This window comes from Narcine bancroftii, chromosome 13, assembly GCF_036971445.1.
Source record: "Narcine bancroftii isolate sNarBan1 chromosome 13, sNarBan1.hap1, whole genome shotgun sequence".
Taxonomy (NCBI): Eukaryota; Metazoa; Chordata; class Chondrichthyes; order Torpediniformes; family Narcinidae; genus Narcine; species Narcine bancroftii.
The window spans coordinates 88,627,918-88,642,618 of NC_091481.1; the positions used below are offsets into that span (position 1 = coordinate 88,627,918).

Below are 14,701 nucleotides of genomic sequence, written 5' to 3' on the forward strand. Positions count from 1 at the left end.
TCGTAAAACTCTTCTGGACCCTCTCCAACGCCAGCACAACTTTCCTAGGTTTTGGGGCCCAAATCTGTCTAATACCTCTTAAAGTCTCAGTATTACCATATTCGCAGGCATACAAGACCCACTTTGTTCCCAAATATTAGCTCAAAAATATCCTCCAGGTCTTGTATGTGAAGTTGAAATTTGTGTGACCCTGTTTGTCAGGGAGGGAGATCGATCTCCTACTGTCCACCCGGTATTGCCCTAATGGCCATTGAGCAGGTCGCTGGCTACTCTCCCAGCTTCAAGAAGCCCACGGAGATGCTGTGGCCATTCAAGAAGTGGGCCTGCAGCTTCTCGAGCCACCTTCCCTCAGGTGGCCTTCCCTCAGGTGGCCTGTGCTTTCCGGAGCCATTCACTTCCCCCAGCAAGAAGGCCCCCGCCAACAGCACGAGGTTTAGGAGGAACCCATTCACCAACAGCCAAAGAGAAGCTGCACAGCAAAGTGAATGAGAACTGAATTAAAAACATTCTGCTAACCTGTAAATACACTAACAAAATTCTTGATATTCCCTACTGAAATGGGGGAGGGGGTGGTTCTTGTATCTCATGGGCCTTATATGCCGTCAAATATGGTACATCTTTACCTTTATCTTCTGGTCCTCTTGAAATGAATGCTAACATTGCATTCACCTTCCTTACGACTGACTCAATCCATGTTAACCTTGAGGAAATCCTGCACTCAGGCCCCCAAGTCCCTTTTGACCTCCTCTCTCTGAATTTTCTCCCCATTTACAACATAGCCTGTGCTTTCATTTCTTCTACTAAAGTGCATGACCCATAACTTCCCAACGGTGTATTCCCACTACCATTTCCTTGTCCATTCTCCCAACCTGTCCAAGTCCCTCGGTAGATTCCCGACTTCCTCCATGCTACCGCCCTTCCACCTATCTTTATATCTTCCACAAAAATGGCCACAAAGCCACAAATCCTGTCATCCATATCATTTACATGCAGCATTTACAGTCAGTTCCAACACTGACCCCTACGGAATACCACTGGTCATCGGCAGGCAGCCAGAAAAGCCCCCCTTTAATCCCACTCTATGCCTTCTGCCATTCAGCCAATCTTCTATCAATGGCACCACCTTTTCCGTAATACCATGGGCTTCCATATTGTTTAGTAGCCTTGTGTGTGGCGCCTGGTCAAAGATCAGCATTTCCTTTTCCTTCCTCCCTTATTAAAGGTCAGCATAAATTTCAGCTCGGCTTTGCATAGTTTGTTTTTCAACTGAATTTACATACTTATCCTAAAAGGAAGTACCTAAGGACATGAAACTGAGCAGGCTTTGCGAATATGTGGAAGGGTCACAAGGAAAGAGAAAGGGGAACAGGTTGGTCAATCCCTCAAGCCTGGCCCACTATTATGAACATAAGAAACAGGAGCAGGAGTGTTCCATCTGGCCCATCGAGCCTGCTTCACCAGTCCATGAGATGGCTGATCTGGCTGTGGTCTCAGCTCCACCTACGCACCCAGCTATCAGGCTCTTGAACCTCCCTTTGGTACACTATCCTTGGACTTAAACCTGAAAGGACTGTCCGCACTATGGTAATGTCACTTTATGTCCTTGTACAATGGTAACCGTAAATATTCAATATCTGTCGGTATTTATTATCCTTTTTAATGCATATAAATGTCGTCGTTTTTTATGAAATACCTGGTTCAGTTGCAGGTTGTAAAAAATGTTGCTGTGCATTTACAATGTGTCTGACAATAAACTTGTAATCAGATGGAACCAGAGTGTTAGGTCAGATGATGGAGGTGAGGGGGTCAATTCTGTATAAGGAGACTGAGGGGTAGATGCTCTGTGTAGGGAGACAGTGAGGGGAGTTGGGGAGGGGTAGATGCTGTGTGTAGGGAGATAGTGAGGGGAGTTGGTTTAGGAGGTCAGTTGGATGGGCTGAAACATGCACCTTAATACAAGGAGTATTAGGAATCGAGCACCTGGGTTAATCAATGGAACCATGACGTGGTGGCCATTACAGACACTTGGCTCTCTCTGGAGCAGGAACAGGTGCTGAACTTGGCGGCATCAGATGTTTCAAAAAGGACAGGGAAGGAGGGAAAAAGGTGAGTGGGTGGCATTGCTGATCCGGGATATGATCCAGTTGCAGAGAAGGGGAAGTAGTGGATGGATTGTGCACTGAGTAAGTGTGGATCGAAGTCGGGAAGAGGAAGGGAGCAAGAACCCCTCACCCCCACAATAGTAACAGAGAGATTGAGGAGCAGATAGGGTGGAAGATTCTGGAAAGGTTCAAAAATAAGAAGGTTGTAGGATGGGTGATTTTAACTTTCCTAACATTGATTGGCATTATCTTAGAATACGGGGTTTGGATGGAGCGCAATTTATATCAGGAAAGTTTCCTGACATAATATGTCGATAGGCCAACTGGAGGAGAGACTATTTTTTACCGAAATGACTTCCTTCCAAATCGGACCTTGCAGAGGTTTCCAAAGCCATGAGGGACAGGATAAGGTTCCCAGGGAGGGGAATCTAGGGCATCAATTCAAAGTGAGAGGAGAAACATTTCAAAGGGACCTGAGGGGCAACTTTTCACACATGGGTATGTGAAATGAGCTGCCAGTCGAAGTGGTGAAAGTTGGGACAATTATAACGTCTAAAAAAAAGACATTTTGACAGTTCAAAGGGCTATGAGGAAGTGGGCCTCGCGTGGGCAGACCATGGGTCATCACGTGGGGCTCGCGTGGGCAGACCATGGGTCATCACGTGGGGCTCGCGTGGGCAGACCATGGGTCATCACGTGGGGCTCGCGTGGGCAGACCATGGGTCATCACGTGGGGCTCGCGTGGGCAGACCATGGGTCATCACGTGGGGCTCGCGTGGGCAGACCATGGGTCATCACGTGGGGCTCGCGTGGGCAGACCATGGGTCATCACGTGGGGCTCGCGTGGGCAGACCATGGGTCATCACGTGGGGCTCGCGTGGGCAGACCATGGGTCATCACGTGGGGCTCGCGTGGGCAGACCATGGGTCATCACGTGGGGCTCGCGTGGGCAGACCATGGGTCATCACGTGGGGCTCGCGTGGGCAGACCATGGGTCATCACGTGGGGCTCGCGTGGGCAGACCATGGGTCATCACGTGGGGCTCGCGTGGGCAGACCACCAGTGACCATGGACCAGTTGGGTTGAAAGGGCTTTTCCACACTGCAGAACCTGATGATAATGACATTATTATAGAAACATAAAAACATAGAAGATAGGAGCAGGTGTAGGTCATTCGACCCTTCGAGCCTGTTCCGCCATTCAACGAGATCATGGCTGATCTTAAAGTTCAGTACCCCGTCCCCGCCTTCTCTCCGTGACCTTTAATACCCTTATACTGAAGAAATAGATCTAATTCCCTCTTAAATATATTTAATGAACCTGCCTCTACTGCCCTCTGTGGCAATGAATTCCATAGATTCACCACCCTCTGGGTAAAGAAATTCCTCCTCATCTCGGTCCTAAATGGTTTGCCTATTATCCTCGAACCATGGCCCCGGGTTCTGGACTCCCCCCACCATCGGAAACATCCCTTCCCCATCCATTCTGTCCAGTCCTGCCAGGATTTTATAGGTCTCTATGAGATCCCCTCTCAATCTTCTCAACTACAGAGAGTACAATCCCAATTTGCGCAATCTTTCCTCATAATGGAAGGATTATTGATATTTGCACTCTTGGGGGTTGCGATTTCCACAAATAATAATGATTAGTTTACAATGGGGAGATACACTGAAATTCTTACTTGCTGCAGCCAAACAGGTGGATAAAATACACCAGCCAATAATTAAATTACTTCAGTATGGACAGAGATAATAAATGTAAAGGATAGATGGATAAATCCACCCCTATTCAGTGAAAAATGGGCCAATGGTGTAAATCGATTCCACATTGAACAATACAATTGGTTTCATCACCCAATATATAAAGAATGAAATTGTCCAAATTCAACTAGATCAGTGAAAACAGGACAAGTGTGGCCCGTGATGCCTTACTTGGTGAAGGTGGCATTGTTAGTGTAGTGGTTCATGCAACACCGTAACCAATGGCATCACTGGGGTTGGTAACTAGAGTGTGGTAACTCATGGACAGGCAGGGGACATAAAGGCAGTTACACAGCCCAAGAAATGATTTTTTACAAGTCAGAGGCTGATTACCAGTGGAAAGAATTGATCCTCATAGCAGGGAGAGGGAGCACATCGAGGAAAGCCATTGCCTCGCCACAGCAGAGACCCCTGGGTTCAATCCCGATCTCCAGCTGCACGTGTGGAGTTTGCACATTCTCCCTGTGGGTTTGCACGTGTGGAGTTTGCACATTCTCCCTGTGGGTTTGCACGTGTGGAGTTTGCACATTCTCCCTGTGGGTTTGCTGTGGGTGCGGTGCTCTGGTTTCCTCCAACATCCAATGGGCAGTGGGTTACTCGGTTAATCGCCACAAGTGAGTGGTGGAATCTGGGGAGAGTTGATGGGATTCATGTGGCTGGTCAGCACGGACTCTATTGGCTGAAGGGCCTGTTGCTACACGAGATCTCTCTGCAATAGTATCTGATGACCCCACAATTCTCATTCACCATTCCAATGTGAAAGCTGACCACGAGATTGGCTCCAGAATTAAAAATCCCTCTGAACGTTTACATAGCTGCAAAATGTGCGATTCATGAGTTCTGCTTTCTGTGCCAAACAACTGTTTGTTTATTTGGATGCATGTTTACCCACAGCATCCTGTGGAAAAAAACTTGTCCCTTCTCTACATAAACTGTAAGCTCTGCATCTCTGAAAGAGTAGCGCAGCCCCCACACAATTTCATACTTCCTCCTTGACTCACTCTCACTGAGTCTGCACAGAGGACAAACAAATCAAATCGAGGGTCAAGGACGTCTCTGATCAAGTTCATGGCATTCTGCGGGGGGAGGGGGGAGGGGGAGCAGCCGGATGTCGAGGTCCACATGGGGTCCAATGACATAGACGGGAGAAGGGACGAGGTCCTGAAGAGGGAATATATGGAGTTAGGAAAGAAGTTAGAAAGCAGTACCTCAGGGGAAGTCATCTCAGGAACGCTGCCTATGCCACGTGCCAGAGAGGATAGAAACAGGAAGTTATGGCAGATGAATGTGTGGCTGAAGAGTTGGAGCAGGGGACAGGGGTTCAGATTTATAGATCATTGGGATATCATCTGGGGAAGGTCTGACCTGTACAAAAGGGATGGGCTGGACTTGAACTGGACGGAGAACCAATATCCTGGAGGGCAGGTTTGCTAGAGCTGTTGGAGAGGGTTTAAACTAGTTTGGCAGGGGGTAAGAATTCAGAATGTGAGAGCAGGGATTAGGGCAGGAGGACAAAAGCGTGATCCTTTGTGCTCTGATTTGGTGAGGAAGGACAGGCAGGGGACAACCAACATAATGGCAGCCAGTTAGAAGGATGAGAGGAGACTTGATTGAGGTCGACAAGATTATGAGAGGAAACAGTGCCTGTTTCCCAGGGCAGGAGTAGCAAACACCAGAGGACATTTGTTCAAAGTGAAGGGAGGGAAGTTTGGGGGAGATGTCAGCGGGAAGTGTTTTACACAGAGAGTGGTGGGAGCCTAGAATGCATTTCAAGGGATAGTGGTAGAGGCGGAACATTAGGGGGCATTTAAGAGACTCTTGGACAGACCCATGGATGGAAGAAAAATAGTGGGTTATGGGGTAGGGAGGGGTTAGTGCTTTTTTGAAGGAATATATGGCCCTGTACTGTGCTGTAGTGTTTTATGTTGAATAGCAATCAGAACCATTGATCATTGTGGAAGTAAATTTAATTAGTAGAAATATTTGAGCCGAGAGACCGAGCTGATCAGGGCTGCGTTTACAGGCAAAAAAAATCAGATAAATATAATGGATTTATTTCGGGATAAATGATTGGCTCTGAATGTCCTGCCTACATTTGATAACTTACTGTTGAACCTCCACCAGGAGTAAACCATGCCTGGAGAGCCTGCTGCATGTAAGGTGGCCCAGAACTATTCACTAAGGCTCCCCTCACCAGGAACCCCACTGCACAGGCAGACAAAGGGAGCAGGCGCCCTGAAACTACAGCTTCAAAGCTCCTTCCATCTCTTAGGGCAGCTCTGTTCTTTTATCATTCCTAAATTAGCATCCTTGCAATTCCCTAACAAATGTCAGTGTGGAGAACACTTACTTATGATGGCAAGAGGAGGCCATTCAGCCCATTGGGTTCAGGCCACCTACCCTGAGAGAAATCCCATTTCCCACAGAACACTATAGCACAGAAATAGGCCCTTCAGCCCATCTAGTCTCTGCTAAACTGTTATTCTGCCCAGAACCACTTACCTGCTCCCAGTCCATTTCCCTCCATACACCTCCCATTCATGCTGTAGTCCAAAATGTTCTTAAATGTCAAAATCAAGCCCGCATTCACCACTTCAGCTGGCAGCTGGTTCCACACTCCCATCATTCTCTGTGAGAAGTTCCCCCTAAACTTCTCCCCTTTCACCCTGAACCCATCTCCTCTGGTTTGTATCTCACCCAACCTCAGGGGAAAAAGCCAACCTACATTTACTCTGTCTGTCTCCCTGATAATTTTATAAACCTCTATCAAATCTCCTCATTCTCTGACGTTCCAGGGAATAAACTCCTAACAAATGTAACCTTTCCCTGTAACTCAGCCCCTCAAGTCCCAGCAGCATCCTTGTAAATGTTATCTTCACCCTTTCAATCTTTCCTGCCGTTAGGTAACCATCACTGCACACAATATTCCACGGTTGGCCTTATACCCCTCTCCTCCTGCAACATGGTCTCTCTCCATGGCCATCAGCTTCCCTTTGCTGAATTTATCACTTACCTACGCAGTGAGCCAATTTCCCCTGATTCTTCAGTTCACCCCCCCCCCCCACACCCCTGCAGGTGAGTTGTCTGCTTAGAATTACCCTGATTACAAAGAATATTGGCAAACGTTTGGGTCGTGCAACACACAAATGTGTTGGAGAAACTCAGCAGGTCACACAGCATCCATAGGATGTAAAAGGCTGCCAACATTTCAGGCCTGAGCCCCTCGTCAGGACTGATGGAAATCGGAAAGATGCCTGAAAAAGAAAGTGGGGGGGGGGGAGACAGGGAGGGGCCAGCAGGTGATAGGTGGATGCCGGTGGGCGTTGGAGAGGGCCAAGGGCTGAGAAAGATGCTATCTGATGGGAGGAGAAAGAGAAAAGAGTGGGTGTCTGGAGGAAGGGAGTCAAGGAGGGATGAGGGAAAGTGAGGGACTGGGAAGGGGGTAACGAATATTGGAGGCTGATCTTTATGCTGGTTGGAAAATGCCAAGACAGAATACAAGGATCATCTAGAAAGAGGGGAGATTTGATCAAGGTGTTCAAAATGATGAGGGAGAGAGACAGAGTAAATGAAGACAGGCTTTTTCCACTGAGGGGAGGTGAGATAGAAGCCAGAGGTCATGGGTTAAGGGTGAAAGGGGAAAAGTTTAGGGGGAACTTCACACAGAGAGAGATGGGAGTGTGGAACGAGCTGCTAGTGAAGTGGTGAATGCGGGCTCCATTTTGACATTTAAGAAAAATTTGGACAGGTACATGGATGGGAGGGTATTGGAAGGATATGGTCAGTGGGACTTGGCAGTACAATAGTTTGGCACAGACTAGAAGGGCTGAAGTGCCTGTTTCTGTGCTGTAGTGGTCTGTGGTTCAGTTTGGCAGTGCAAGAGGCCATGGACAGATATGACAGTGTGGCAATGGTGCGTGGAATTAAAATGGTTGACTGGGAAGTCCTTGCTGTTGCATCGGATGGAGTGAAGGTGCTCAACGAAACGATCTCCCAGTCTGAGTCCAGAGTGGGTTTGGGATTTCCAGCTGAGTTCAGCCAGTGAGGGATGGGATGAGGATGGCAGGGTACGGCACGTGAGCCTGGTGTCCCACAGTATTCCCCGCTGTCCGTGGATAAACTGCCATTCTCTAGGAGAGACCCAGTCCTTAATCTTTGTTCTTTCAGCTCAGCAAGAAGTACGGCCCTGTGTTCACCCTATGGTTCGGTCCACGACCTGCAGTGGTGCTCTGTGGCTTCAAAGCTGTGAAAGAAGCCCTCGTCAACCAAGCAGACGATTTTGGAGCCAGAGGCACGGTTCCTTCAATCAGGAAGGTGACCAATGGATACGGTGAGAGACTGGAGCTAAACCCACCCTCGAATCTGGACCTGACCACAGGGACTTCCACAGAGAGCAGTTTTAAAGTTGGCAACGGTGTTTCACAGAGAATGATAATGAACAAATCTTCTCAACGCAGGGGATAGAGGGAGTGGGTCTGGGGGTGATGTTTAGTACAGGTTTAAATGGGAGGAGAGGTTAAAATAGTCATCAAAAGGCGTAAACCTATCAGATTACGAATGGGGAGATGGGGTGGGTGGGGATGTGGGTGGTTGGAGTGGGGATGAGTGAGTGAGTGGGAGGGTAGGTGGGTGGGGTTGAGGTGTGTGAGTGGGAATGAGTGGGTGGGAGGTTGGGGTTGGGCATGGGTGATAAGGTTCTGCATAAGAGGTTAGTTAGGAAGGTTCATGCATTAGTAATAATGTGGAAGTAGTGAAATAGATTCAACAATGGTTGGATGAGAGATGCCAGAGAGTAGTGGTGGAAAATTGCTTGTCAAATTGGAGGCTGGTGATGAGTGGAGTGCCTCAGGAATCAGTATTAGGTCCATTGTTGTTTGTCATATATATTAATGATCTGGATGATAGGGTAGTAAATTGGATTAGTAAGTATGCGGATGATACTGAGATTGGAGGTGTTGTGGACAGTGAGGAAGCTTGCAGTGGGACATAGGCCAGTTAAAAGTGGGCTGAAAGATGTCAGTTTAATACTGATTATGTGTGAGGCATAAGTGGTAAGTCATTGGAGAGACCAAATGTGGAACATTGTTTTGCAGTTTTGGTCGCCAAATTATAGAAAGGATATAAACAGAATAGAGAGAGAGTGCAGAGGAGATTTACAAGAATGTTTCCTCGGTTTCAGGGTTTGAGTTACATAACATAACATAACCTAACAATTACAGCACGGAAACAGGCCATTAGGCCCTTCTAGTCCGCACCGAACCAAACACTCCTCTCTAGTCCCACCTACCTGCACAATGACCATAACCCTCCATCTTCTTCTCATCTATATACTTGTCCAGCTTTTTCTTAAATAATAAAATTGACTCTGCCGCCACTATTTCTCCCGGAAGCTCATTCCACACCGCTACCACTCTCTGAGTAAAGAAGTTCCCCCTCATGTTACCTCTAAACCTCTGCCCCTTAACTCTTAACTCATGTCCTCTTGTTTCAATCTCTCCTACTCTTAACGGAAATAGTCTATCCACATCCACTCTGTCTATCCCTTTCATAATCTTAAATACCTCTATCAAATCCCCTCTCAACCTTCTACGCTCCAAAGAATAAAGATCTAATCTGCCCAATCTCTCCCTGTACTCTAGATGCTTAAACCCAGGTAACATTCTGGTAAATCTTCTCTGCACTCTCTCCACTCTGTTTATATCCTTCCTATAATTAGGCGACCAGAACTGCACACAGAACTCCAAATTAGGCCGCACCAACGTCTTATACAATCTCAACATCACCTCCCAACTCCTATATTCCATGCAATGATTGATAAAGGCCAGCATACTAAAAGCCTTCTTCACCACCCTATTCACATGAGTTTCTACCTTCAGGGAATGATGTACCATTACTCCTAAATCCTTTTGCTCTTCTGTATTCATCAATGCTCTCCCATTTACTACGCATGTCCTGTTCTGATTCTTCTTACCAAAATGAAGCACCTCACACTTATCAGCATTAAATTCCATCTGCCATTTTTCAGCCCACTTTTCTAAGCAGCCCAAATCCCTCTGCAATCCTTGAAAACCTTCTTCATTATCCACTTTTCCACCTCCTTTACATCTCTCAATGTCCTGGGGAAGATCCCGTCTGGTCCAGGAGACTTATCCACCTTTATATTCCACAAAAGCCCTAACACTACATCTTTCGTAATCACTATATTCTCCATATTTACCCAATTTGCTTTTTTTTTTATCTCACATATCCCAATATCCTTCTCTTTGGTGAATACCGAAGAAAAGAAACTGTTCAATATCTCCCCCATTTCTCTAGGCTCCACACACAGTTTTCTGCTCTGATTCTCTAAGGGACCAATTTTGTCTCTTGCTTTCCTTTTACCATTAACATATTTGTAGAACCCTTTTGGATTAATTTTCACCCTGCTTGCTATAGTCTCCTCGTACCTTCTTTTAGCTTTCCTAATTCCTCTCTTAAGATTCCTCTTACTTTCAATGTATTTTTCAAACATCTCCTTAATTCCATGCTTCTTAAACCTAATGTACGCCTCCCTTTTTCTTCGAACCAAGTTTCCAATATTCCTTGAAAACATTTTGCCCCTCCTTTTAACCTAACAGGAACATAAAGCTTTTGCACTCTCAAAATCTGATCTTTAAAAGACTTCCATCTCTCTACTACATCCTGCCTATAAAACAAATTGTCCCAATGCACACCCTGCAAGTCCTTTCGCATCTCCTCAAATCTAGCTTTTCCCCAATCAAAAACCTCAACCCTTGGCCCTGACTTCTCTCTTTCCATAATGACATTGAAGCTGATGGCATTATGATCACTGGACCCGAAGTGCTCGCCAACACTAACCTCCGTCACTTGACCCATCCCATTTGCCAACAGTAGATCTAACACTGCTCCTTCTCTGGTCGGCACCTCTACATATTGTTGTAAAAAACTATCTTGCACACATTTCACAAACTCTAACCCATCCAGCCCTTTCACAGAATGTGTTTCCCAATCTATATGTGGAAAATTAAAATCTCCCATAATTACAACCCTGTGCTTATCACAAATATCCACTATCTCCCTACAGATTTGCTCCTCTATGTCTCGGTCCCCTCCGGGTGGTCTATAATACACCCCTACAAGTGTAACCTCTCCTTTCCTACTCCTCAGTTCCACCCAAATAGCCTCCGTGGATGTGCCCTCTAATCTCTCCTTCCTAGGCACCGCTGTAATATTCTCCCTGACAAGCAATGCAACCCCACCTCCTCTTGCCCCTCCGATTCTATCACACCTAAAACAACGAAACCCAGGGATATTCAGTTGCCAATCACATCCCTCCTGCAACCATGTCTCACTAATCGCTACCACATCATACTTCCAAGTATCAATCCACACCTTCAGCTCATCCACCTTTTTTACAATACTCCTGGCATTAAAATAGATGAATTTCAGAGATTTCCCAATTCTTAATCCCTGTTTTCCCTCATCTTTAATAACAACATTATTTCCTTTTCCTGCCAATTGCCCTTCATCTTCTTCCAGAGCATTTCCTTTCTCTATCACCTGCCCATCCATATTCAAATACTTACTACAAATTTTCTTTGTTTGCATTCTAACCTTCTCCTTACTGCTCTGTACTATTTTGCTCCCTCCCCCCAACCATTCTAGTTTAAAGGATCCTGAGTAGCCCTAGCAAATACTTCTGCCAGGATTCTGGTCCCCCTGGGATTTAAGTGTAACCCGTCCTTACTGTACAGGTCACATCTCCCCCAAAAAAGGTCCCAGTTATCCAGAAACTTAAAACCCTGCCCCTTACTCCACCCCTTCAGCCACGTGTTAATCCTCCACCTCATTCTATTTCTATTCTCACCGTCACGTGGCACAGGGAGTAATGCAGAGATTACCCCATTTGTGGTCCTTCTTTTTAACTCCCTACCTAACTGCCTGTACTCACTTTTTAGGACCTCTTCTCCATTCCTCCCTATGTCATTGGTACCTACATGTACCATGACCTCTGGCTCCTGACCCTCCCACTTTAGGATATCCGGGACACGAGCAGCAACATCCCGGACCCTGGCACCAGGGAGGCAAACCACCATCCGGTTCTCCTTGCTGCGTCCGCAGAATCCCCTATCTGACCTCTTAACTATGGAGTCCCCTACCACCATTGCCCTCCTCTTCCTTTCCCTACCTTTCTGAGCTACAGGGGCTGACCCCGTGCCAGAGGCACAGCTGCTCCCCCCAACTTCGACGTCCTCCTCAACAGTACTCAAAGAGGCGTACTTATTGCTGAGGGTTATAGTCATAGGGCTCCTCTCTGGCACCTTACGTTTTTCTGTCCCTCTCCTAACTGTTACCCACCTTTCCTCCTCCCGTGGCCCTGGCGTGACCACCTGGCTGTAACTCCTGTCTATGACTTCCTCTGTTTCCCTAACCAGCCTGAGGTCATCGAGCTGCAGCTCTAGTTCCCTAACACGGTCCCTAAGAATCTGCAGCTCGACACACCTAATGCAGATATGGACATCCGGGAGTCTGGAAGACTCCAGGACCTCCCACATCTGGCACTCCCAACAACACACAGCCCTAACACTCATCCTTTACCCCAATGAAGTAGTAATAAAGACTATCTTACCTTAATGTGCAGTGACTCGTCCTCAACCTGTGCCCCCACTTGCTCGCTTGGGCCGCTCACTCGCTGCCACTCCCAAAAATCTTTCCTTTACTTTAATACACAACCCAATGTGACCACTAGCACTGTCCAATCCTAACCAGTTTCCTTTAATTACTCCCACCTGCACTCCCTATTCAATTACTGTCTCTGCACTGATCAGCAATCCCCACCTAAATTATTAACTCTTAATTAAGACTAAATGACCACTCTACTCACGTCCGTTCAGCACAGCACGCTCCCGCCTCTTTCTCTACAGGGAAAGGTTAAATAGGCTGGGACTTTATTCACTGGACCGTACCTTTAAAATTATGAGGGGGACAGATAGAGTCAATGTGGACAGGCTTTTCCCATTGAGAGTGGGAGAGATTCAAACAAAAGGACATGGATTGAGATTGAAGGGAAAAAAGTTTAGGGAGTATTTCCGGCCAAAGTGGTAGATGCAGGTTTGATTTTAATACTTAAGGAAGAGTTGGACAGGTCTATGGACGAGAAAGGGTTATGGGCTGGGTGCGGGTCAATGGGACTATGTGGGAGAAGATTTTCAGCATGGAGTAGAAGGGCCGAACAACTGTTTCTGTGCTGTAATTGTTATATATGGTAACCCTTCAGAGAGCAGCTCTTGGAATCATCCCACACTTTCCGCCTTGACATCCCACAGGAATTGCCAGCAGTAATGGACGTCGGTCCCACCAACTTCGAAGCTTTGCGATCTCGGCTCTGAGGGGCTTCAGGGCCAAGACTTTGGAGGCTTTTGTGCAAGAGGAGGCAGAGTGCCTGGTGGAGGTCATCAGGAAGGCTGGAGGTTGGTTGATACCTGTTAACCCTGTGTGATAGTACAGACCTATCAACAATGCATATAGTTACAGTATCTCGACTGTGCTTACAGCGATTGGCTGAGAGCTTAGCCACGCCTACTGTCTGGGCCTTAAAGGGTTGTGTCCCTAGCCAGGTCGGATCATTCCGGACTGGTCGGCCACCTGTGAAGAGCTCCTGTCTTTTGCTAATAATAGCCTTGGTTTGGATCAACAAGTCTTTGGTTCTTTCGACCGAGGTCTACACCCTGCATCACTACCAGGGACAGAGAAGAGGAGCAATGGGACCATGTGATCACATATCTATGATGTGGGTCTTCCTGGCAAGGCCCTCATCTGAATGGCAACCTACGGGAACTAAGTTTCACCTGATACAAAAGCTCACCCTGTGGGATTATCGCTTTCTATATCTTGTGGAGACAGTTACATAGAACAAAAAATAATTTCATGCTATTCCAACCTATGTAACCCATCAGTCTAAAACTTCCCCACCTCACACCTATAACTCTCTATTTTTCTTATGTCCATGTTCCTATCTAAGAGTCTTTTAAATGTTCCTATTGTTCCAGCCTCCACCATTACCCCTGACAATGAAATCCAGGCCCCCATCTCTGTGTGTGTGTAAAAAAAATCCCTAATGTCTGACCTCTGGTATTTGCTATGGGGCGATATCTAAGCCCCTGATAATGGTATTTGGAGAAAAACTCTGAGAATAATTCACAAATATGTGAGTTTCCTCCAGAAGCTCCAGTTCTCCCTCACATCGCAAAGACAAGTGGGTTGGTCATTTAACCGCCACTGGAAATGGTTCCTAGTGTGCAGGTGAGCAGTCAAATCTTAGGAGCAAGAGCATGGTTGAACAGAGGGGAGATTAAAATGGATTGTCCACAAGGCCATAAGACATGGGAACAGCCCATTGAGTCTGCTTCACCATTTAATTATGAGCTGATCCATTTCCAACTCAGCCCCACTGCCCGGCCATCTCCCCATAACCTTGACACCCTGGATAATCAAGAACCTATCAATCTCTGCCTTTAGACCCAATGACCCGGCCTCCATAACAGTCTGTGGCAACAAATTCCACAGATTCACCTCCTTCTGGCTGAAGAAATTCCTCCACATCTCTGTTCTAAGTGGACGCCCTTCAATCCTGAAGTTGTGCCCTCTTGTCCTAGACTCTCCCACTGTGGGGAACAACCTTTCTACATCTGCTCTGTCCATGCCTTTCAACATTCAACATGTTTCAATGAGACCCCCCCCTCCCCACCCACCCCCCATTCTCTTAAATTCCAACAAGTATAGGCCAAGAGCTGTCAAACACTCCTCATATGATAACCCTTTCATTCCTGGGTAAGATTG

General features: G+C 46.8%; 1 protein-coding gene across 1 annotated transcript in view; it reads left to right on the top strand.

The window, feature by feature from the left end:
- The window catches only part of LOC138748447 (cytochrome P450 2C28-like), a 35,395-nt gene that overhangs the window by 2,843 nt on the left and 17,851 nt on the right, over window positions 1-14,701 (top strand). Inside the window, exons 2-3 of the mRNA XM_069908692.1 lie at window positions 8,030-8,192; window positions 13,189-13,332. Of these exons, the coding sequence (XP_069764793.1) occupies window positions 8,030-8,192; window positions 13,189-13,332 (307 nt within the window). The remainder of the gene's footprint in view (window positions 1-8,029; window positions 8,193-13,188; window positions 13,333-14,701) is intronic.